The sequence below is a fragment of the Centruroides sculpturatus genome, unplaced genomic scaffold (assembly GCF_000671375.1).
Source record: "Centruroides sculpturatus isolate CEXI.00-Female unplaced genomic scaffold, Cexi_2.0 scaffold233, whole genome shotgun sequence".
Taxonomy (NCBI): Eukaryota; Metazoa; Arthropoda; class Arachnida; order Scorpiones; family Buthidae; genus Centruroides; species Centruroides sculpturatus.
In genome coordinates, this window is record NW_019384616.1 from 233,279 (window position 1) to 259,133 (window position 25,855).

Sequence of the window (25,855 nt, forward strand, 5' to 3'; positions counted from 1 at the left end):
TAATTCGTTCCAACGCGAAAAACATACTCAAATTAAAGCCAAGTAATACATTTAAAAAAATAACTGTAGTAAGAAAAACAAATGAAAAATGCGAACTAATGTAACGTCGTATGGTGAGTTTTTGTTCGTATCGTGGAGCAAAAATATGTTCGAATTTCATGTCGTATCCTGAAAATTTCGTATGCTGGGGCGTTCGTAACCTGAGGTACCACTGTATATATATAGTCAGTCAGTTACTGTTTTACTTGGTAGGGATCACTCCTTATATAACGTTGTAAACGACATTAAGAATATGACATAAGCAATAATTATTTGCAATAAATGAAATTGTTAATTCATATTCAACTATAGTCTTTCCTAGAATAATTAATTACGGAGCCAGTGGCGCGTTATCGTATAGGTAAAATGATGAAACCCTTGGCAATTTTCCTCTCTTTCATAAGAAAATATTTCCCGAAAAAATTCCACCCCCCAAAAAAATGTTTGAAGTCAACACCGTACACGGGGTTCCCTAATTTAAATTTTCGTGGACCCTATCAAGCTATAACGCGCCACTGTATGGATTCTATGTTCATTACTCTCCATAAGCAAAGAAAAATAATTTCGTGTTCACTACATTGTAGAACATTTATTAGAAAATTATAAAGCATATTTAAACATTATAACATATTTGACATTTCCGACACTTTTGATTCCAGCATGAAATTTTAAATTATGAAACGAAAAACGTCACATAAAATCAAACAACTCCATGCTGATCTTTGAAATGTTGATTCTGTCATATTTTATTTAACTTCACTCACTCCATTCTTTACTTAGCTACGGGGCAGTATGATACACATTAAAGACTCAGCTTATCGATTTCATTTTTATTCTGGGAAATACTATACAAATAGTTAAACTTTGACTATTATATTATGTTTATATCTCAAACAGTTGTACATAATTAAATTGTTTTTATCCTTGCATTGAAAAAAAAGAACAATTTGCCTTAATTGATGGAAATTTTTATAATACAAAGAGTCGTAGTTTATAAATTAATGTACAAAGTGCTTTGATTAATTCTCTTTCTTACAAAATTCAAAAACATGTTATTAGTAAACCATATTAATTTTATTATATTTATTTTTTCTAGAATAGTTTTTGAATCTATTTTTGAATAATTAAAGCAAATACTCATATTGTCATACTAACATTGTAAATAAATTTGTTTATTTTAAAATTTCTATTCCATCCTATTTATTTGTTATCATATTTATTTAATTTATAACAATATGCTAACTAGACAAAAATGAATACAAATACAGTAAGTAAATACTTATCATATTCTAACAATACCATTAAGCTAAAAATAATGAAAAGTTAATTTAAATTTAAATTCGATTAATAATGTAATATAACATTTGTATTTAAAATTTGAATACAAAATTAAATTATTCAATTGTTTTTCAAGTAAATTATCTGAAACATTCTTTCTAATGAATGATGTATGCTGAAATTCGGTCTTCTCAACAATATAATAATTCGATCAATTATCATCATCATTTACCGATTATAAAAATTTAAACCTATAAGCAACATTACTTATATTTTAGTTGAAAATAAGGAACATAAAATAATAAATTAACAGAACAATGGTGTTGCAAGTACAGAACTTTGATATTTTATCTATTATAATTGGTGTGCCTGCTATAAAAATCTATATTATTTCATATTAATTGTGAATTAATTCATTTGATTAAATTGGGCTGCAATTTGAAAAAAAATGTAGACCTATAAGTTCCCACTGTCATCCGTCCGTTGTCTTTCCTCAATCTCGAGAATGGAGTTATGAAATAAATAATGTCTCAGACTTGATAATTTCTCGAATAGTCTGATAATAAATCATTTCAATCGCAATTTTAAGAATTAATTTAATGAGCATGGATGTGCTGCAACTGAATAAATGCCCCGATTTAAAATAATCGAACTTCTATTGACTTTATCTTGCAGGTTTAGACAACTTTTATGACCAATAAACTGCTAAAATTTTTTATATTAAGATACTGGAAAACAATTATTTATTTTGAAAACGTCACAATTCCGGGCTGAAATGTTTTAATCATAATTTTAATATATTTTATTTAAAATATTTACTCTTCACCTCAAATTAGTAGTAGCTTGCCCCTATACATTATACAGTACTTTTCATTTAACAATAGAATCGTCGTGTCATCTATGTAACACCTTTCAGGGGAGAATTTGAATTGAAATGACATGAGTGCCGATTTGTGTCAAAAGTTCTTATATAGTTAACCAGGACCTCCTTCTCCTCTGCTGTCGAGATATGTTCTCGGGTTTTGTCTAACTCCGTTCTCGAGATTCAGGAAAGACAGACGGACAACAGTGATAATTTATAGGTCTACAATTTTTTCTTTAATTTCAGCTCAATTAAAAAAGATTTTGCAATAATCCCGTACTGAATTATAGACTGTTTAACAACAGGAGATAAACATACTCAATTCAGTATCCTGTTCAATAGTAAAATCGTGTTAATAAAGATTTCATTCGTTTCAATTAAATGCTTCATTAGTAAAATGGTATAAATTATTAAATACTGAAATACACGTTATTAAACATCGAAATCCAAGTATTAAACATGAATGAAATCAAAGAATAATAAATAGTTTTTATCTTTTCACAGATTTAATTTATATAATAAATATTTACTTACTGAAAATTAAATTTTATTTAAACTTGCAAAAAATTTAAATAATATTTGATTAAAGCTTTAATTGTTTTAACAAACAGAACCTTTAAAAATAATTAAAATTTTATACAAAGGTTTCATTACTTGTATGATTAACAACACAAAATACATTTAAAATGAAGATTTAATTTTAAGTTTTTTCGTCTAACGATAAATATTATAATTCTATTTAACAGCAGAAAACAAACAAAGCATATTTATATAAAATGTATAGAAGTTATTTTGAAATTTAAATTAAATTTATTATTATTTTTTAAATTTATTTATTTTGAAAGAATAAAACAGAGTTAAAGATTATGGTGGTTCTAAAAATAAGAAAAAACTCTTAGCGTAAAGAAAGTGAAGTATTCTAGAAATAGGAATTAACAAAGAGGTCAACGATTAAACTCAGGAAAGTCTAAACCCTGTTATAGGATAAAACATAAAATTATAGCGATAAGATTAAAATTATAATTATAAAAAAAATTTAACGATAAGTAAAATTTAAAAACTGAATTCCAGGAGAAATAAAAAATTAAAATTTGAATAAATTAAATTACAGAGGAATATTTTAATTATAAATAGTTGTTTACATTTAAAAATATTTAATTTTTCTAAATATTCCATAATAAAAATAGTTTTTTGAAAATTACGTAAATTATTACTTCAGTCATAAGACCCAGTTAGGTAACATTTCTTAATCTTTTTAATTTTTTAAAAATATTACTTTTATAATACAATTTTACATTTGTATTTTAAAGTATTAGTGCAATTTGAAATGTGAATTTTATTCCTGTTTAAATGAAATGTTTTGAAATGTGAATTTTATTCCTGAATTTTATTTTTTGCTATTTAATTTTTTTTTAAAGGATTACATAACTAAACAGTAAACATTTTGTATTTGAAATTTTGATTATAAAAATATATTTTGTAAGTTTTGAACTTCATTATGTTGTTTACAATTTTTTAATATCTTTATATAAATCAATTATTAAATTTGTTATTGTATAACTGAACTAATAAAAAATAATTAAGAAACAAAAGAAACTTATTACAATTGTTACATGATGGAAAATTTAAATTGTATTCAGTATTTTTAATTTCAATCGTGGTAACAGTTTACAAATTAAATTATTGATGTCATGTTTATTCTAAGAAAAATATTAACTGGAATTTATGCGGTATAGGGAATAGAGAACAAATTTCATATATGTTTTAAGTACTGTACATATTCAATATCGCCAGATAGGTAGATTATTAAAATTGTAAAATGAGAACATTACATATTATATTTATACTTGATACTTAAAATCCAAATTAAAAATGAAATAATATTTATTCTTTTTTCAGTTATTTAAATCAACTAATTAATTTTTATCATTGTTAATAATATGTAGTAAAAGTTGAAATGTGTGGCAATTAAATGTAAGGCGATTTAGATCTATTTTTCCATTACGCATCTGTGAAATATATATAATATAAGAAGATAAAATCTGCATTGTATAATATTTAAAAATTTGGATATGATGTTCATTCTAATTACGCCGTACGTCACGATCGATCGTCATTTGTTGAAGCGCACAATGTATTGTTGAAAATCGGTAACAATAGTACGAGTGGAAATTCATTCAGTATACGATGTAGGAAGAAAAATCTATCGATGACAATCTTTGAAAAATTAATTTCTCTTACAAGTGTTCTTTTTAAAATGTTGACAACAAAATAAATGTCAAATAAACTGTATTAAAAAAAAATTATTTTTCTTAACTTCTCTTTGTCAGAAATGAGAAACTTACGTTCAGTAAATTCAATATGATGAAATGTTTGGTTTATATAATATTTAATATACATTAAAGTCATTAACATGTGCACACTACAATAAATTTTGTATAATTTTTCCGCTATATTTGATTAACTTCAAATGAAACTTTTAAGATATAAGTAACAGAAAACGAAAATACTACATTATATATTTTTATTAATAATTTATATATAGTGAAATAAAGCATCAAATTAATTAGATGATTTTATACGTTTATGTAATTGGAAAAATCGATGTAAATTCAACATAACGTAAAACGATTTAAACGATAACTGATAACAGATTTTAATGCAATCGACCAACTGATACAAAATTTCTCTCAGTTCAGAAAGTTTCAGAAAGTGTAAAGCTATATTAAAAAAATTTATAACACTTTTAATTATTTTAAGAAATTTTAGTTCTGAAAAAGTCACATGACTACGAATCTAGAATAATCAGTCAAGAAGAACGAAAGATAATCCTAAATTTATGAATGCAGCGACAAAAATCGATAACTTTTAAAAAAATTAAAATGGCAAAACTTTTAAAGTGTAATTTTAAATATTTATTCATTGAAGTAGATGTCCCTTTATCGTTATCAAGAAAATAGTTAATGAAAAATAAATATTTTTGAAATAATTATCTCATTATCTTGACAATAGCTTAAGAATGAATAGTCGGGGTTATAAATTTATACTGATTGGCCTGTGTTAATATAAGGCGTAAATACAGGTTTTTGTTTTCTACGAGATAACAGATGTTGCATTATAATATTGCGATAAATCTAAGCTATTACTCTGTTTGCTTTTGTCTAATTTTAAAGTTAAATGTATAGTAAATATCATTAACATGTATTGTACTAATACACAAAAAATCACAGATTAATTTAAGATAATACACTTAATAAATAAAAGTTATAAATCAGCACAAGAGTTATTCATTTACTATTTAAATCTATTCTGGATTTATGAAAAATTTTTTTCTTTAATTTTTAAACAACTTGTGAGACTGAGATGATATCCATTATATAGTCTTTCATTCACATAAAAAAATAAAAATTAACATTGCTTATAGTCATTAAAAAGTACGGCATAAACAATAAAAATTCTAAAATTTGTATATTAATGCTACACAAAGGAAATAAATGTATTTTTATAAACAATGTAATTATATCGATATTATTACCTATTACTAGAATTATAATTTTCAGAATAGTTATTCTGTTTTTACAATATTATAAGAGTTTGACTTATGTAATAAGTATCAGAATTTTATTTAATATTGGCCATAAAATTAGGAACAACATTTGAAAACTTGATTAATGAAACAACCATCAATTTTTGGATATTATTAAATTTAAATGAATTCTAGTTTCGTAAGGATAAACTGTAAATTATTGCTGCTATCATCAATTGCAAACAGTAATTAATAGTGATTGTTAATTATATTTTTTACTTATCTTTTTTTCCAAAGAGTGTTGAATTAATCTCTCCATAATTTTATGGAAAGACAAATCTTTTGCGAAAATCCGGCCATTGCACCATTATTTGCATATTTTTAAAGATTCAGAAAATAATTTATTATTAATAAGAGTTATATAGATTACAACTATCCTTATTCAACTCATATAAAACTAATTGTGTAAATTGCCTGATTAATAAGATTTATTAAGAAATAAAATTGTGATTAAGATATAATTTAAACTATTTCTATAATAGTAATCACTTTAAACGTAATAGTTTCATAGATGTAAGATAAGACGATGATTATAAATTTACAATTAAAGTTTTTTTAACCTAATAAAACAAAATAACTAACGTAAAAATCGCATTACACATAAAACAAACTTAACACAATTAAAAATGCAATTTAGTATATTTAAAAATCAAAATCTCATTTTTCCAATAATTAAAGCAGCTATATGAAAACTTTTAAAAACTTACGGTAATTTTATAATGAAATATTACAGGCCTGTATAAACGTAATTTTGAAACTTCGTACATTTTATATTTAACAAAATCATTAACAAAATCTTAATGCTTTCTAAACTAAAGGAAAGAAAATTAGTCTATAATGAAAAAAGTTTAATAACTTATTTCTAAATTTTACGTAGCTACAACTACAAAANATTAACAATGTTAAATAATGAAAAGCAAATATTATTACTTAATTCAAACTATTTATTAATATGAAAGGTTAAACAGCTTTTAGGTTCTTTCAAAATTTTAAACAAAGCTAGCGCCTGGATTTATACCTTCCTTTGTATTTACCTTTTGTTTCCTTGTCACTAGAAACATTTGAAGCACTTGCTATATTTTTCTTCAAAAGTTTTCTCTCAGCCAAAGCTCCATAATTTTATAATTTGGGCACAATGCCGGGCTGCAATTTTTAATTTATTTAATTTAAAATATATGCTCTCCGACATAAATTAGTAAGGGCTTGCACCTATACATCATAGTTTTCTTTTAACAATAGAATCGTGCCATCTCTACCTAACACTTCAGCGGAAAATTTTTGAATTGAAATAACGTAACTTTCGGTTTGCATCGAAAGTTCATGCAAAGCCCAAACGGTTTTTTTTATCTCTCTCCTCCCTGTGGGCAATAAGAGGACCTATTTTTGTACTTTTGCAAGCCCATTATGGGTTCGGCCGGGTCCACAATGGGGCAGCCGGGTGGTGAGGGACGGGGTCCGAATGTAGGATTAGCTTCGGCAGAGGGGGACCTCTGCCGAAGCTAATCCTACACTTTAATCTATCCCAGGATAAGAAGAGAGTCAATGTTCATTAGTATACATAAAGTAAAATAGTCCTATATTCATTAAGAAATAGAAAATAAATTATATTCTATTGCATAATAAATTCGGAATTATTTTTTGCCATAATACTACATTTCACTATTAGATGGAAAACTCTTGAATCTTTATTTTAATTGTATTTTCCGTTCTTATTCATACAATGTTACTTTTTATGTTCATGATTCAATAAGGGTGTCTTGAAATTTCTGGCATTTATTGGGGGAAAAACAAAACGTCACACGACATTATATAATATTGATCAGGTTTTGAAGGATTTTCGTTGTTTACATGATATACTGACTGATATGCCGTTGCGCAGGAACTTGAAATATATCGTGAAGTTAGATGAGAATATTTATAAATTATTNTTACAGGCCTGTATAAACGTAATTTTGAAACTTCGTACATTTTATATTTAACAAAATCATTAACAAAATCTTAATGCTTTCTAAACTAAAGGAAAGAAAATTAGTCTATAATGAAAAAAGTTTAATAACTTATTTCTAAATTTTACGTAGCTACAACTACAAAACAAAATAATTTAGTTGCAATTAACATTTTTATAATTTAATAAAACATTTTCTTTATCTAATATCAATATTTTATGCTTTTATGTTAATTCATTAGATCTGAAGTTGTTACCCCAAATTAATTAATTTTTTTAAAGTAACTTGTGCCATTTATTTTCCTTCATTTTCTCACATTCCTCCACCAAACAGTTTCATTTTCCCAGATTATACATAAAATATGTAGCAGAAAAAAAATTCGGATAATTTCATCTGACGTCACACCTACATTTTTAGCAGTTACATAGCAGTTTCGCTTACGTTAATAGCGCATTTTTAAATTGTTATTTTTAAACTTACATTTTATTTTTCTCTGAATTGGTTCGGAAGATTCTGCTATTGTTCTTACCACAGCAATTTCAATTGTAATCTTTCTTTAAAATATATTTTGATATCTGTGACTTCGTTAATTTATTTTTCTAATAAACCATCTATAAACTTAATTTTGGCGAGTATATCTATTCTAATTTTTAAGTGTATTTAAACATAGAAAACATATTTTAAATTTTTAAAAGATAAATTTTTAATTTTTAATAATAAAGCGTTAGTCAGATATTTAACAACTTTTATAATACAGTTTTTAAGCGTATTAAAACTAATGACAACAAGCCTAAAGAGAACTTGTGTTTAACATCTTGATAACATTTTTTCGGAATTTAGATGTATCTTTGTTGATCCCTCAAATAATATAAAGTCGAGGGTTTATATTATTTGAGTCTTAGGTAAATAAAAATACACCAGCACCTTGACTGTGTAACGAAATTTTCTAATCTGTAACGAAGTTGTATCGTAAAATTCCAAGCACTTAATTAAAGCTTTTTATGCCATTTTTTATCTTTGTCGTTAGTGCATTCTTGAGAAAAAATTGAGAATAAAATTACAAATATACAGTAAATATATTTATCATGTGTAATTTAACATGTATAAAGGTTTAATTACATATATCCAAATCAATGTCAACATACTGTATATAAAATTGAATGTNGTATATATATAGTCAGTCAGTTACTGTTTTACTTGGTAGGGATCACTCCTTATATAACGTTGTAAACGACATTAAGAATATGACATAAGCAATAATTATTTGCAATAAATGAAATTGTTAATTCATATTCAACTATAGTCTTTCCTAGAATAATTAATTACGGAGCCAGTGGCGCGTTATCGTATAGGTAAAATGATGAAACCCTTGGCAATTTTCCTCTCTTTCATAAGAAAATATTTCCCGAAAAAATTCCACCCCCCAAAAAAATGTTTGAAGTCAACACCGTACACGGGGTTCCCTAATTTAAATTTTCGTGGACCCTATCAAGCTATAACGCGCCACTGTATGGATTCTATGTTCATTACTCTCCATAAGCAAAGAAAAATAATTTCGTGTTCACTACATTGTAGAACATTTATTAGAAAATTATAAAGCATATTTAAACATTATAACATATTTGACATTTCCGACACTTTTGATTCCAGCATGAAATTTTAAATTATGAAACGAAAAACGTCACATAAAATCAAACAACTCCATGCTGATCTTTGAAATGTTGATTCTGTCATATTTTATTTAACTTCACTCACTCCATTCTTTACTTAGCTACGGGGCAGTATGATACACATTAAAGACTCAGCTTATCGATTTCATTTTTATTCTGGGAAATACTATACAAATAGTTAAACTTTGACTATTATATTATGTTTATATCTCAAACAGTTGTACATAATTAAATTGTTTTTATCCTTGCATTGAAAAAAAAGAACAATTTGCCTTAATTGATGGAAATTTTTATAATACAAAGAGTCGTAGTTTATAAATTAATGTACAAAGTGCTTTGATTAATTCTCTTTCTTACAAAATTCAAAAACATGTTATTAGTAAACCATATTAATTTTATTATATTTATTTTTTCTAGAATAGTTTTTGAATCTATTTTTGAATAATTAAAGCAAATACTCATATTGTCATACTAACATTGTAAATAAATTTGTTTATTTTAAAATTTCTATTCCATCCTATTTATTTGTTATCATATTTATTTAATTTATAACAATATGCTAACTAGACAAAAATGAATACAAATACAGTAAGTAAATACTTATCATATTCTAACAATACCATTAAGCTAAAAATAATGAAAAGTTAATTTAAATTTAAATTCGATTAATAATGTAATATAACATTTGTATTTAAAATTTGAATACAAAATTAAATTATTCAATTGTTTTTCAAGTAAATTATCTGAAACATTCTTTCTAATGAATGATGTATGCTGAAATTCGGTCTTCTCAACAATATAATAATTCGATCAATTATCATCATCATTTACCGATTATAAAAATTTAAACCTATAAGCAACATTACTTATATTTTAGTTGAAAATAAGGAACATAAAATAATAAATTAACAGAACAATGGTGTTGCAAGTACAGAACTTTGATATTTTATCTATTATAATTGGTGTGCCTGCTATAAAAATCTATATTATTTCATATTAATTGTGAATTAATTCATTTGATTAAATTGGGCTGCAATTTGAAAAAAAATGTAGACCTATAAGTTCCCACTGTCATCCGTCCGTTGTCTTTCCTCAATCTCGAGAATGGAGTTATGAAATAAATAATGTCTCAGACTTGATAATTTCTCGAATAGTCTGATAATAAATCATTTCAATCGCAATTTTAAGAATTAATTTAATGAGCATGGATGTGCTGCAACTGAATAAATGCCCCGATTTAAAATAATCGAACTTCTATTGACTTTATCTTGCAGGTTTAGACAACTTTTATGACCAATAAACTGCTAAAATTTTTTATATTAAGATACTGGAAAACAATTATTTATTTTGAAAACGTCACAATTCCGGGCTGAAATGTTTTAATCATAATTTTAATATATTTTATTTAAAATATTTACTCTTCACCTCAAATTAGTAGTAGCTTGCCCCTATACATTATACAGTACTTTTCATTTAACAATAGAATCGTCGTGTCATCTATGTAACACCTTTCAGGGGAGAATTTGAATTGAAATGACATGAGTGCCGATTTGTGTCAAAAGTTCTTATATAGTTAACCAGGACCTCCTTCTCCTCTGCTGTCGAGATATGTTCTCGGGTTTTGTCTAACTCCGTTCTCGAGATTCAGGAAAGACAGACGGACAACAGTGATAATTTATAGGTCTACAATTTTTTCTTTAATTTCAGCTCAATTAAAAAAGATTTTGCAATAATCCCGTACTGAATTATAGACTGTTTAACAACAGGAGATAAACATACTCAATTCAGTATCCTGTTCAATAGTAAAATCGTGTTAATAAAGATTTCATTCGTTTCAATTAAATGCTTCATTAGTAAAATGGTATAAATTATTAAATACTGAAATACACGTTATTAAACATCGAAATCCAAGTATTAAACATGAATGAAATCAAAGAATAATAAATAGTTTTTATCTTTTCACAGATTTAATTTATATAATAAATATTTACTTACTGAAAATTAAATTTTATTTAAACTTGCAAAAAATTTAAATAATATTTGATTAAAGCTTTAATTGTTTTAACAAACAGAACCTTTAAAAATAATTAAAATTTTATACAAAGGTTTCATTACTTGTATGATTAACAACACAAAATACATTTAAAATGAAGATTTAATTTTAAGTTTTTTCGTCTAACGATAAATATTATAATTCTATTTAACAGCAGAAAACAAACAAAGCATATTTATATAAAATGTATAGAAGTTATTTTGAAATTTAAATTAAATTTATTATTATTTTTTAAATTTATTTATTTTGAAAGAATAAAACAGAGTTAAAGATTATGGTGGTTCTAAAAATAAGAAAAAACTCTTAGCGTAAAGAAAGTGAAGTATTCTAGAAATAGGAATTAACAAAGAGGTCAACGATTAAACTCAGGAAAGTCTAAACCCTGTTATAGGATAAAACATAAAATTATAGCGATAAGATTAAAATTATAATTATAAAAAAAATTTAACGATAAGTAAAATTTAAAAACTGAATTCCAGGAGAAATAAAAAATTAAAATTTGAATAAATTAAATTACAGAGGAATATTTTAATTATAAATAGTTGTTTACATTTAAAAATATTTAATTTTTCTAAATATTCCATAATAAAAATAGTTTTTTGAAAATTACGTAAATTATTACTTCAGTCATAAGACCCAGTTAGGTAACATTTCTTAATCTTTTTAATTTTTTAAAAATATTACTTTTATAATACAATTTTACATTTGTATTTTAAAGTATTAGTGCAATTTGAAATGTGAATTTTATTCCTGTTTAAATGAAATGTTTTGAAATGTGAATTTTATTCCTGAATTTTATTCTTTGCTATTTAATTTTTTTTTAAAGGATTACATAACTAAACAGTAAACATTTTGTATTTGAAATTTTGATTATAAAAATATATTTTGTAAGTTTTGAACTTCATTATGTTGTTTACAATTTTTTAATATCTTTATATAAATCAATTATTAAATTTGTTATTGTATAACTGAACTAATAAAAAATAATTAAGAAACAAAAGAAACTTATTACAATTGTTACATGATGGAAAATTTAAATTGTATTCAGTATTTTTAATTTCAATCGTGGTAACAGTTTACAAATTAAATTATTGATGTCATGTTTATTCTAAGAAAAATATTAACTGGAATTTATGCGGTATAGGGAATAGAGAACAAATTTCATATATGTTTTAAGTACTGTACATATTCAATATCGCCAGATAGGTAGATTATTAAAATTGTAAAATGAGAACATTACATATTATATTTATACTTGATACTTAAAATCCAAATTAAAAATGAAATAATATTTATTCTTTTTTCAGTTATTTAAATCAACTAATTAATTTTTATCATTGTTAATAATATGTAGTAAAAGTTGAAATGTGTGGCAATTAAATGTAAGGCGATTTAGATCTATTTTTCCATTACGCATCTGTGAAATATATATAATATAAGAAGATAAAATCTGCATTGTATAATATTTAAAAATTTGGATATGATGTTCATTCTAATTACGCCGTACGTCACGATCGATCGTCATTTGTTGAAGCGCACAATGTATTGTTGAAAATCGGTAACAATAGTACGAGTGGAAATTCATTCAGTATACGATGTAGGAAGAAAAATCTATCGATGACAATCTTTGAAAAATTAATTTCTCTTACAAGTGTTCTTTTTAAAATGTTGACAACAAAATAAATGTCAAATAAACTGTATTAAAAAAAAATTATTTTTCTTAACTTCTCTTTGTCAGAAATGAGAAACTTACGTTCAGTAAATTCAATATGATGAAATGTTTGGTTTATATAATATTTAATATACATTAAAGTCATTAACATGTGCACACTACAATAAATTTTGTATAATTTTTCCGCTATATTTGATTAACTTCAAATGAAACTTTTAAGATATAAGTAACAGAAAACGAAAATACTACATTATATATTTTTATTAATAATTTATATATAGTGAAATAAAGCATCAAATTAATTAGATGATTTTATACGTTTATGTAATTGGAAAAATCGATGTAAATTCAACATAACGTAAAACGATTTAAACGATAACTGATAACAGATTTTAATGCAATCGACCAACTGATACAAAATTTCTCTCAGTTCAGAAAGTTTCAGAAAGTGTAAAGCTATATTAAAAAAATTTATAACACTTTTAATTATTTTAAGAAATTTTAGTTCTGAAAAAGTCACATGACTACGAATCTAGAATAATCAGTCAAGAAGAACGAAAGATAATCCTAAATTTATGAATGCAGCGACAAAAATCGACAACTTTTAAAAAAATTAAAATGGCAAAACTTTTAAAGTGTAATTTTAAATATTTATTCATTGAAGTAGATGTCCCTTTATCGTTATCAAGAAAATAGTTAATGAAAAATAAATATTTTTGAAATAATTATCTCATTATCTTGACAATAGCTTAAGAATGAATAGTCGGGGTTATAAATTTATACTGATTGGCCTGTGTTAATATAAGGCGTAAATACAGGTTTTTGTTTTCTACGAGATAACAGATGTTGCATTATAATATTGCGATAAATCTAAGCTATTACTCTGTTTGCTTTTGTCTAATTTTAAAGTTAAATGTATAGTAAATATCATTAACATGTATTGTACTAATACACAAAAAATCACAGATTAATTTAAGATAATACACTTAATAAATAAAAGTTATAAAGCAGCACAAGAGTTATACATTTACTATTTAAATCTATTCTGAATTTATGAAAAATTTTTTTCTTTAATTTTTAAACAACTTGTGAGACTGAGATGATATCCATTATATAGTCTTTCATTCACATAAAAAAATAAAAATTAACATTGCTTATAGTCATTAAAAAGTACGGTATAAACAATAAAAATTCTAAAATTTGTATATTAATGCTACACAAAGGAAATAAATGTATTTTTATAAACAATGTAATTATATCGATATTATTACCTATTACTAGAATTATAATTTTCAGAATAGTTATTCTGTTTTTACAATATTATAAGAGTTTGACTTATGTAATAAGTATCAGAATTTTATTTAATATTGGCCATAAAATTAGGAACAACATTTGAAAACTTGATTAATGAAACAACCATCAATTTTTGGATATTATTAAATTTAAATGAATTCTAGTTTCGTAAGGATAAACTGTAAATTATTGCTGCTATCATCAATTGCAAACAGTAATTAATAGTGATTGTTAATTATATTTTTTACTTATCTTTTTTTCCAAAGAGTGTTGAATTAATCTCTCCATAATTTTATGGAAAGACAAATCTTTTGCGAAAATCCGGCCATTGCACCATTATTTGCATATTTTTAAAGATTCAGAAAATAATTTATTATTAATAAGAGTTATATAGATTACAACTATCCTTATTCAACTCATATAAAACTAATTGTGTAAATTGCCTGATTAATAAGATTTATTAAGAAATAAAATGTGATTAAGATATAATTTAAACTATTTCTATAATAGTAATCACTTTAAACGTAATAGTTTCATAGATGTAAGATAAGACGATGATTATAAATTTACAATTAAAGTTTTTTTAACCTAATAAAACAAAATAACTAACGTAAAAATTGCATTACACATAAAACAAACTTAACACAATTAAAAATGCAATTTAGTATATTTAAAAATCAAAATCTCATTTTTCCAATAATTAAAGCAGCTATATGAAAACTTTTAAAAACTTACGGTAATTTTATAATGAAATATTACAGGCCTGTATAAACGTAATTTTGAAACTTCGTACATTTTATATTTAACAAAATCATTAACAAAATCTTAATGCTTTCTAAACTAAAGGAAAGAAACTTAGTCTATAATGAAAAAAGTTTAATAACTTATTTCTAAATTTTACATAGCTACAACTACAAAAAAAAAATAATTTAGTTGCAATTAACATTTTTATAATTTAATAAAACATTTTCTTTATCTAATATCAATATTTTATGCTTTTATGTTAATTCATTAGATCTGAAGTTGGTACCCCAAATTAATTAATTTTTTTAAAGTAACTTGTGCCATTTATTTTCCTTCATTTTCTCACATTCCTCCACCAAACAGTTTCATTTTCCCAGATTATACATAAAATATGTAGCAGAAAAAAAATTCGGATAATTTCATCTGACGTCACACCTACATTTTTACCCTTTATTCAGTTTGACATAGCAGTTTCGCTTACGTTAATGGCGCATTTTTAAATTGTTATTTTTAAACTTACATTTTATTTTTCTCTGAATTGGTTCGGAAGATTCTGCTATTGTTCTTACCACAGCAATTTCAATTGTAATCTTTCTTTAAAATATATTTTGATATCTGTGACTTCGTTAATTTATTTTTCTAATAAACCATCAATAAACTTAATTTTGGCGAGTATATCTATTCTAATTTTTAAGTGTATTTAAACATAGAAAACATATTTTAAATTTTTAAAAGATAAATTTTTAATTTTTAATAATAAAGCGTTAGTCAGATATTTAACAACTTTTATAATACAGTTTTTAAGCGTATTAAAACTAATGACAACAAGCCTAAAGAGAACTTGTGTTTAACATCTTGATAACATTTTTTCGGAATTTAGATGTATCTTTGTTGATCCCTCAAATAATATAAAGTCGAGGGTTTATATTATTTGAGTCTTAGGTAAATAAAAATACACCAGCACCTTGACTGTGTAACGAAATTTTCTAATCTGTAACGAAGTTGTATCGTAAAATTCCAAGCACTTAATTAAAGCTTTTTATGCCATTTTTTATCTTTGTCGTTAGTGCATTCTTGAGAAAAAATTGAGAATAAAATTACAAATATACAGTAAATATATTTATCATGTGTAATTTAACATGTATAAAGGTTTAATTACATATATCCAAATCAATGTCAACATACTGTATATAAAATTGAATGTCTGTTGCTCTCTGTTCTCCATACATATCCACACGTTTGAGCGACGAGACCAAATTTTGTACGATGAAAAATGGGACGGAATATTTGGAATAGGTTTTATATCCAAGACGTTATAACTTCAATCTACTGTACAAATTTATCAATTTTATGAAAATCAAATCAGTAAAACTATTGTAAATTTTTACTATAGTTTTACTGATTTGGGACGTTTATTATTACATTTCTATTGTTAGTTAATTTCTATACAATGGTATACAAAAAGAATTACATTGTGAATGAAAACAGTAATCAATTACGACAGGTTTTCCTTTTAGCCAAGTTTTATATAATAAATCAGTTAAATATATACATAGAATTATAAAATCAAAATTCTCTTTGTTACCCACTTATAATGATGTCTTTTGCCATTTCGTTATCTTCAAATAAAATAAACGCCAAATGATTGTTTTTACTTGTTTTTTTTATAAACCGTTTACTCCTCCTAATAACGTAATTTTAGTTTCCTTTAAACAGTATTAAAAATCAATATTCAAACTCTTTCTTTTTATCGAATAAAAACACAAGTCGTCAAGCATCAGTTACGATCATTTTAACGAGATAACAAACAACGTTACAAATACCTTTTCTCTATTTTCATTCGCTCACTTATAGTTCTCGTGAAAAATTCACTGGCTAGCATCTGAATGGTCGCAGCTTAAGTCCTAGCAAACGGCTATGTAAGAAAAATATTTTTCTATACATTTATGTTTAAAAAAGGCCATCAAACTATTCGCATAAATTGCTTTTTAAAGTACCGCAATTGGAATACTATAATATAATAATATAATAAAAGCCATTAACATCAAGGGTCGAAATGAATTTTAGGGATATATGAGGCATTAATAGTGTCAATTATGTGATAATCCTTTCATTGTAATAATACGTATGTACAATAAAATATATTTGTATTAAATACATAAGACTCAAGTTTTTGTCTCATGAAAAACTTCAATCCAGTTTCAGGAATACAATAGAAATTGAACGAGGTCATTTTTATTAAGTATATTTGAACAAATTTAGAATTCAAATTTTGAATTTTTGCAATACGCTATAATCGTCAAAATACGAATAAAATTAGATCTGAATTGGATTTAGATGTAGATCCAACATGGCTACAGAAGTCCATTAGATTAATGATACCGAATTTATGTTTTAAATGTCTTGGAAATATAATTTTAATTACAGACCTAATCTATATTGCTAAAATTTATAAATAAAATAGTAATATTAATAAAATTTCACATTCTTACCATCAAATTGGGAAGAAGCCTCAGCCTGTATTGGCGAAGAATTCCAACATAACTTTTGTTTCTGCTGCTTCATCATGTTTTGTCGTACGTTTTTCTCTGGATGACAAATTATTATATATAATTTAGGAGTAAACAAACATACCACTGTTACCGTCGAACTCAAACTTATGGCTAGACACATGGACGTAATATTTACTTCCACATTTGAGGATGTAGTGAAATATATAGGCACAAATGCCAACCAAATAATACAGGTTGTGTACATTGTAAGTCCTATGTACTTGGATTCATTGAAGGCTTCTGGAATCTTTCGAGTTAGAATAGCGTAAATGGTGCAAACTATGATCAAAAATATAGGGTAAACAAAGGCAACCATGTAAGTAGCATTCATAGAGGCTGCACATACCAGTTGACTTTCTTCTCGAGAAGGATAAGAGTGAATTGCTCGAGGAGGAGTAAATACCAACCAAACAGCTATTATTGAAATTTGAACACCAATTAGTGCACCACAAATAACTAATTGGGATTGTGGAGAAATAAATGCAGGTTTTGTTACTGTCCTTTTACCAGCATCAAAAATTCGCGAAATGCGGTTTGTCTTCGTTAACATGGCACTGTAAACTATAGCAAAGCATAACCCAATTCCTGTTTTCTGCGCTCCACAAATAAAATTTGTTGGTTTTTGCACCAAAATAAACGTCATTAAATAGCACATAAATATTCCCGAAAGAAGTACATAGCTTAGTTCTCTTCCAGATGCTCTAACAATAGGTGTATCGTTATGCTTTAGGAAAACAGCAATGACAAATCCAGTTAGCAATATTCCAAAGGCAGAAAATGCCATTGCTCCTATAGCCCAGGGACATCCCGGTTTCATGTGTGTTTCCGGAATTTGAATGCAAGCCAGTTGATTATCATCGGGGAGAAATCCCGGAGGACAATCCATACATTGAGTGTCTGTTCTAAGGAACTGGTAACGGGAACAATTGAAACAATGCCAACAACAGCTTTCTCCCTCTAAAAGCTTTTTAGCTTGTCCTTTTTTACAAGGTAAACTACAAACAGAAAGAGGCATTTCAGGATTATCTATTCTAAATCTGACTTCAGATAAATTCAGTTCCAGTTCTCCATTTTTATATTCTCCAACTTGAATCCATTTATAGTTACCGGGTGTTATCTGTTTAAAGTGAATTATATTGTATCGAGCAGGACCATCGCCAGAAGCAGAAAACCGAAATTCGTCACCACTCAGACCTGTTAAAAGAAGGATAATTAAAATAATTTAAATGATAAGTAGGAATCTAAGAATTAAGCATTTAAAATTTAATTAAATAATTAATTTTTATTAATCTATAAATATTCAAATAAATCAAATGGCTTACTCTTACAATAATATAAAATTAAAATAATAATATAAGAAAGTAAATAGATCAAGAGTCAGGTTCAACAATTGTTTATACAAAAATTTAATAGCGTAAAAATATTTAATTAAAATGCAAGTTGTAGCTTATTAATTGTTTAATATTTGAGAATTAATGCATACTCAACATTTAAAGATAAACTGTTCGGAAGGATTCAAGTAATAATTTATTAATAAGCATGAAAATGAAACAAAGCTTGAAATTATAGTGTTTACGATAATATTTCGAACTGCTGTATAATGGAAGTTATAAGAATTTTTAAAGCCACACTTTAATGTTTTATTGCATCATAACAATTGATCATTTCTATATATAAGATAGAAGCTGTAAACTTAGGTCATTTTCGGCATATTAAGAATAAATAAAATGCGTACCTAAAAGAATCGATTTTACAGACCTACGTTTAAGATCAAAAATGCTTCAACATTAAAAAGAAACAAAAATAAAGAAATTTTGGTGAATAGAATTTTTTTTATTTAAAATGTATCTGTTTGATTGTTTTAATTCTTCATTCTATTTATTTTTAATATGACGACAAAAGTTAAAACGCTGCAGCATCAACATATTTTAATTTGAACTCGTTAAAAATTGTTTAAATTGTGTACAGTAAAGGAATAAAGAAATAAAGAATTTTTAAAATGTGTTAGATTGGTCATTCGGTGTGATAAAGCCTTACGTAAGATAATCTTTATCGTTATATAGTCGATCTTACCCGTTTTCACCGAGTGCAAGAATTAGGTCCTTCCTCTTCCGAGACTACTTAGAGAATTTTTAGATGGGTCTAAAAATATGTTCCATTTCCCGCAAAAACGCAAAATACCGCATCTAAAATAGTACAGTAAAAGCCGAATTCTTCAGGGTAATCCTTAACTTTAACCTTTCCAAAACTCTCTTCTTGGTGTGAATTCTCGTGGCGTACCTTAACTGTGTACCAAATTTCAACTTTCAACTCCTAACTGTTTGCGCTTTGCGCTTATTATTATCATCATCATCAACTCATTTCGATTATAGTATAAAAGTGGTTCCCAAACGATTTTGATTCTAGGCGCTCTTGCTAAATGCAGATTTTCCTAGGGCGCCCTATCTCAAATTCCAACGAATACATTATACAAATTCTAGCAAGTACATTAAATTCTAACATTATAAAAATTTAAAAACATTTTGTGGTGCCCATGAGAGGAAGCCGCAGCGCACACTTTGGGAACCGCTGCATTATAAGATGTATATATATATAAATTTTTTGTATAAATATATATAAAGAAAATCCCTATTTGCTATAGAGAATCAACATAACAATGTTTACTATCTTGTCTAATGCAGCATAAAAGAAAAGAAATAAGCAAACATTGTTACGTTGATTGCTCTACAGCAAATAAAAATTTTCTGTATGTTTTTGTAACCACGATTCATTTTAAAAAGAAGCTATATTTAATATTTGTACAGTATTTATAAATATTCTCCGATAATCGCATATTTTTCTCCCAAATTGTTATAAATTTAAACATTAACGTCCGTATTAATTTTCTATGTGCTTCAGAAAGGTAGTATAATAGTCGCGAAACCTTCAATTCAGAATCTTAATAGAAATTATTTTTTTTGTGTCGTTTTAATTAAAGTTTTATTTTATTTTACGAGCTTTTACTGATACCTTGTTTACAAATATAACAAAAATATTAAAAAGGACATCTCCACTCATTCCTATCTTCATTTTTAGAAACTAATTTATATTTAGCATTTCACTGTTTAATTTTTGATTATAGCAATTCTATTAATATTTAATTTTATATTTATTAGTAGAAGACGTTATACATTAGATTTCTTGCACTTGTGTTGTATTAAAGAAGATTTGTAATTTTTGTACCCGTATATATTTAAACAATAAAGATTTTTGTTAAAACAAGTGAAAGTTGAATAAATTTCTTATTGTTATTTTTAAACTTACCCACAAAAGATACTTTTTTTAGATAGTCCAGTAATATTGTTCCATTGTTCCATTTCATATTTGCACATAAGCCCAGTTTTCCATGACAAAAATCGTTATGCATCATCTTCAGAGCATGAGCAAAGGCCAGAACTGCATCGCTGACAAACTGGAGTTGTTTCTCTGGTTCGTATCCATTTTGATATGTCATAAATTCTTCTTCGGTACATAGTTTTTCATATCTTAAATTGAATGGAGTGTCGCTGCTATTGGGCCATCGACAATTGAAAAAATGTTCCCAGTATTCCACGAACCAAGGATTTCTTCGATTGTTGTGCACAGTTAAGTTTAGAAAATATTCGTCGAAACCATGTACGGGATTTGCTCTCGGTTGCACAGAAAGAGTTCCTTCTACTTGATCTTCATTACCTTCAAATACTAATGCTCTTGCACTCCATCCGTCGCTACCTATCCAAGAGAAGATACCTGTTGCGTTGTTCCTTCGAATTGCTCTCATTACTCCGGCTACTTCTTGATCTGATCCAAAGATTATAACTCCTACAAAATATAAATAAAATAAGAAATTAACTTTTTCTTTAATGTAACTTCATCAATCGAAATGTTAAATGAGAAGTTTCTGCAAATAGATTGAGCAATTTCAATTATAATCGTTGTTTAATGAAACATACACTGGACGTTATAAAACAGTGTCATAGGTCACCATTGCATGATTACATTATACACATTACAATGACAATATTGCGTAAGCTTCATTTTATTACTTCACATATAAAAAGAAAGGCTGCTGGAATTCGCTGTCAGACTGGAATCTGCAACCTTTCAGAAACATTTTAAAGGTCCGAAAACAAGAATATTGCAAGTTTTCCAGGAAAACTTGCAATTTGTAGCGATGGAGTTGCATTTTTGCTACAAATTTGCAATTTGTAGTGATGGAGCAGCCACCTTAGAAGTCTCGACGACTTCTAAGGTGGCTGCTCCATCGCTACAAATGAAAAGTTCTGCAGCATCTGCCCTTACAATTCCGATAACTTTCATGTTTTCGAAAGTTTAAATAGTTTCTTAAAGGTCACAGATTTTATTCTGCCGATGATATAACTGTATGGTTCATCCAGCAGCTCAGCAGCTTCTGTGAGATTCCAGAACGGATCGAAACAAAAATTTAATTTCAAATTAATTAGGAGCGAAAACGCTATTGTCGAGTCGGACCAAAGGTTATGTTAGTTATTTAAGGGAGAGAGAGAAAAAAAATGCAACTGTCAAACAAACGCGACGTGAAAACATATGACGTAGCGGATCAGATGGAATGTCAGTCGAGAAAAACTAGGTAGAACTCTGACTCAGGTGCTCATAACCAGTAGATCTAGGAAAACAATTTCGAAAAAGGGGAAAGATTTGAGAGATAGAAAAACATCGCGTACGATCGTTAAAGTTCCAAGACGAAAAATCGCAAACAAAGGGCTAAATTATGAGTGCAAGTCTTCTATCAACAATCTCCGGGCATAGTCGACGAAAAGGTGTCGAACAGATGTCTCGAATCGGACCTTTCTCCTGACCCGATCAGGGTTCGGTTTTCATCTGGAAACAAAGGAGAGGCCAATCGGGAAGCGAGGAATGGACATGGGCCAATCAGAAATACGGATAACGGAAGAAAAACTATAAAAATCGGTAATTTAAGGTCGAAGACGGTCTTCCTCTGGATTAAGCCCAAAGTCGTGCTCATTAAGTTGTGTTGTGTTGTCGTTGACAACACAACACAATTTAACAATAGGACGCCGCCGCAGCTTCGTCGATAATCCGCGCCTGTCCAATGAACCAGAAGTTTTTAACATAAAAATATTTGTTTGAAGTTTTTAAAAGGTTAACAATTTTAATATAAATTTAAAAATGTAAAAGATTCACTTTTATTAATTGTGTTTTTCTAGATTAGAGTTAGGATATGATGGAATGTGTCATCATTACAGTGTATTGTAATGATGACACATTACAATACACTGTAGAATACATGTAGAATCTAGTCATAACGTGTGTACACACACGTTATGACTAGATTCTACATTTATTTATGTCTATAGGGTGAAGATGACGGTGGGGATGGAGCCACCCCATAAACATCATAAAAATGCGTTCTCATCAGACTTACGCATGTTATCAAAGTTTTAACCTATCTTAATTAGGAGTGGATTAAANTAATATCTTTATATAAATCAATTATTAAATTTGTTATTGTATAACTGAACTAATAAAAAATAATTAAGAAACAAAAGAAACTTATTACAATTGTTACATGATGGAAAATTTAAATTGTATTCAGTATTTTTAATTTCAATCGTGGTAACAGTTTACAAATTAAATTATTGATGTCATGTTTATTCTAAGAAAAATATTAACTGGAATTTATGCGGTATAGGGAATAGAGAACAAATTTCATATATGTTTTAAGTACTGTACATATTCAATATCGCCAGATAGGTAGATTATTAAAATTGTAAAATGAGAACATTACATATTATATTTATACTTGATACTTAAAATCCAAATTAAAAATGAAATAATATTTATTCTTTTTTCAGTTATTTAAATCAACTAATTAATTTTTATCATTGTTAATAATATGTAGTAAAAGTTGAAATGTGTGGCAATTAAATGTAAGGCGATTTAGATCTATTTTTCCATTACGCATCTGTGAAATATATATAATATAAGAAGATAAAATCTGCATTGTATAATATTTAAAAATTTGGATATGATGTTCATTCTAATTACGCCGTACGTCACGATCGATCGTCATTTGTTGAAGCGCACAATGTATTGTTGAAAATCGGTAACAATAGTACGAGTGGAAATTCATTCAGTATACGATGTAGGAAGAAAAATCTATCGATGACAATCTTTGAAAAATTAATTTCTCTTACAAGTGTTCTTTTTAAAATGTTGACAACAAAATAAATGTCAAATAAACTGTATTAAAAAAAAATTATTTTTCTTAACTTCTCTTTGTCAGAAATGAGAAACTTACGTTCAGTAAATTCAATATGATGAAATGTTTGGTTTATATAATATTTAATATACATTAAAGTCATTAACATGTGCACACTACAATAAATTTTGTGTAATTTTTCCGCTATATTTGATTAACTTCAAATGAAACTTTTAAGATATAAGTAACAGAAAACGAAAATACTACATTATATATTTTTATTAATAATTTATATATAGTGAAATAAAGCATCAAATTAATTAGATGATTTTATACGTTTATGTAATTGGAAAAATCGATGTAAATTCAACATAACGTAAAACGATTTAAACGATAACTGATAACAGATTTTAATGCAATCGACCAACTGATACAAAATTTCTCTCAGTTCAGAAAGTTTCAGAAAGTGTAAAGCTATATTAAAAAAATTTATAACACTTTTAATTATTTTAAGAAATTTTAGTTCTGAAAAAGTCACATGACTACGAATCTAGAATAATCAGTCAAGAAGAACGAAAGATAATCCTAAATTTATGAATGCAGCGACAAAAATCGACAACTTTTAAAAAAATTAAAATGGCAAAACTTTTAAAGTGTAATTTTAAATATTTATTCATTGAAGTAGATGTCCCTTTATCGTTATCAAGAAAATAGTTAATGAAAAATAAATATTTTTGAAATAATTATCTCATTATCTTGACAATAGCTTAAGAATGAATAGTCGGGGTTATAAATTTATACTGATTGGCCTGTGTTAATATAAGGCGTAAATACAGGTTTTTGTTTTCTACGAGATAACAGATGTTGCATTATAATATTGCGATAAATCTAAGCTATTACTCTGTTTGCTTTTGTCTAATTTTAAAGTTAAATGTATAGTAAATATCATTAACATGTATTGTACTAATACACAAAAAATCACAGATTAATTTAAGATAATACACTTAATAAATAAAAGTTATAAAGCAGCACAAGAGTTATACATTTACTATTTAAATCTATTCTGAATTTATGAAAAATTTTTTTCTTTAATTTTTAAACAACTTGTGAGACTGAGATGATATCCATTATATAGTCTTTCATTCACATAAAAAAATAAAAATTAACATTGCTTATAGTCATTAAAAAGTACGGTATAAACAATAAAAATTCTAAAATTTGTATATTAATGCTACACAAAGGAAATAAATGTATTTTTATAAACAATGTAATTATATCGATATTATTACCTATTACTAGAATTATAATTTTCAGAATAGTTATTCTGTTTTTACAATATTATAAGAGTTTGACTTATGTAATAAGTATCAGAATTTTATTTAATATTGGCCATAAAATTAGGAACAACATTTGAAAACTTGATTAATGAAACAACCATCAATTTTTGGATATTATTAAATTTAAATGAATTCTAGTTTCGTAAGGATAAACTGTAAATTATTGCTGCTATCATCAATTGCAAACAGTAATTAATAGTGATTGTTAATTATATTTTTTACTTATCTTTTTTTCCAAAGAGTGTTGAATTAATCTCTCCATAATTTTATGGAAAGACAAATCTTTTGCGAAAATCCGGCCATTGCACCATTATTTGCATATTTTTAAAGATTCAGAAAATAATTTATTATTAATAAGAGTTATATAGATTACAACTATCCTTATTCAACTCATATAAAACTAATTGTGTAAATTGCCTGATTAATAAGATTTATTAAGAAATAAAATTGTGATTAAGATATAATTTAAACTATTTCTATAATAGTAATCACTTTAAACGTAATAGTTTCATAGATGTAAGATAAGACGATGATTATAAATTTACAATTAAAGTTTTTTTAACCTAATAAAACAAAATAACTAACGTAAAAATTGCATTACAC

General features: G+C 26.1%; 1 protein-coding gene across 1 annotated transcript in view; it reads right to left on the reverse strand.

Annotated features, from left to right (window-relative positions):
- Positions 1 to 25,855, reverse strand: part of LOC111625382 (metabotropic glutamate receptor 7-like) — a 61,902-nt gene that overhangs the window by 12,156 nt on the left and 23,891 nt on the right. The window contains exons 4-5 of the mRNA XM_023368519.1: positions 20,999 to 21,535; positions 17,636 to 18,889 (exon numbers count right to left, since the gene is read on the reverse strand). Coding sequence (XP_023224287.1) covers positions 17,636 to 18,889; positions 20,999 to 21,535 — 1,791 coding nt within the window. The remainder of the gene's footprint in view (positions 1 to 17,635; positions 18,890 to 20,998; positions 21,536 to 25,855) is intronic.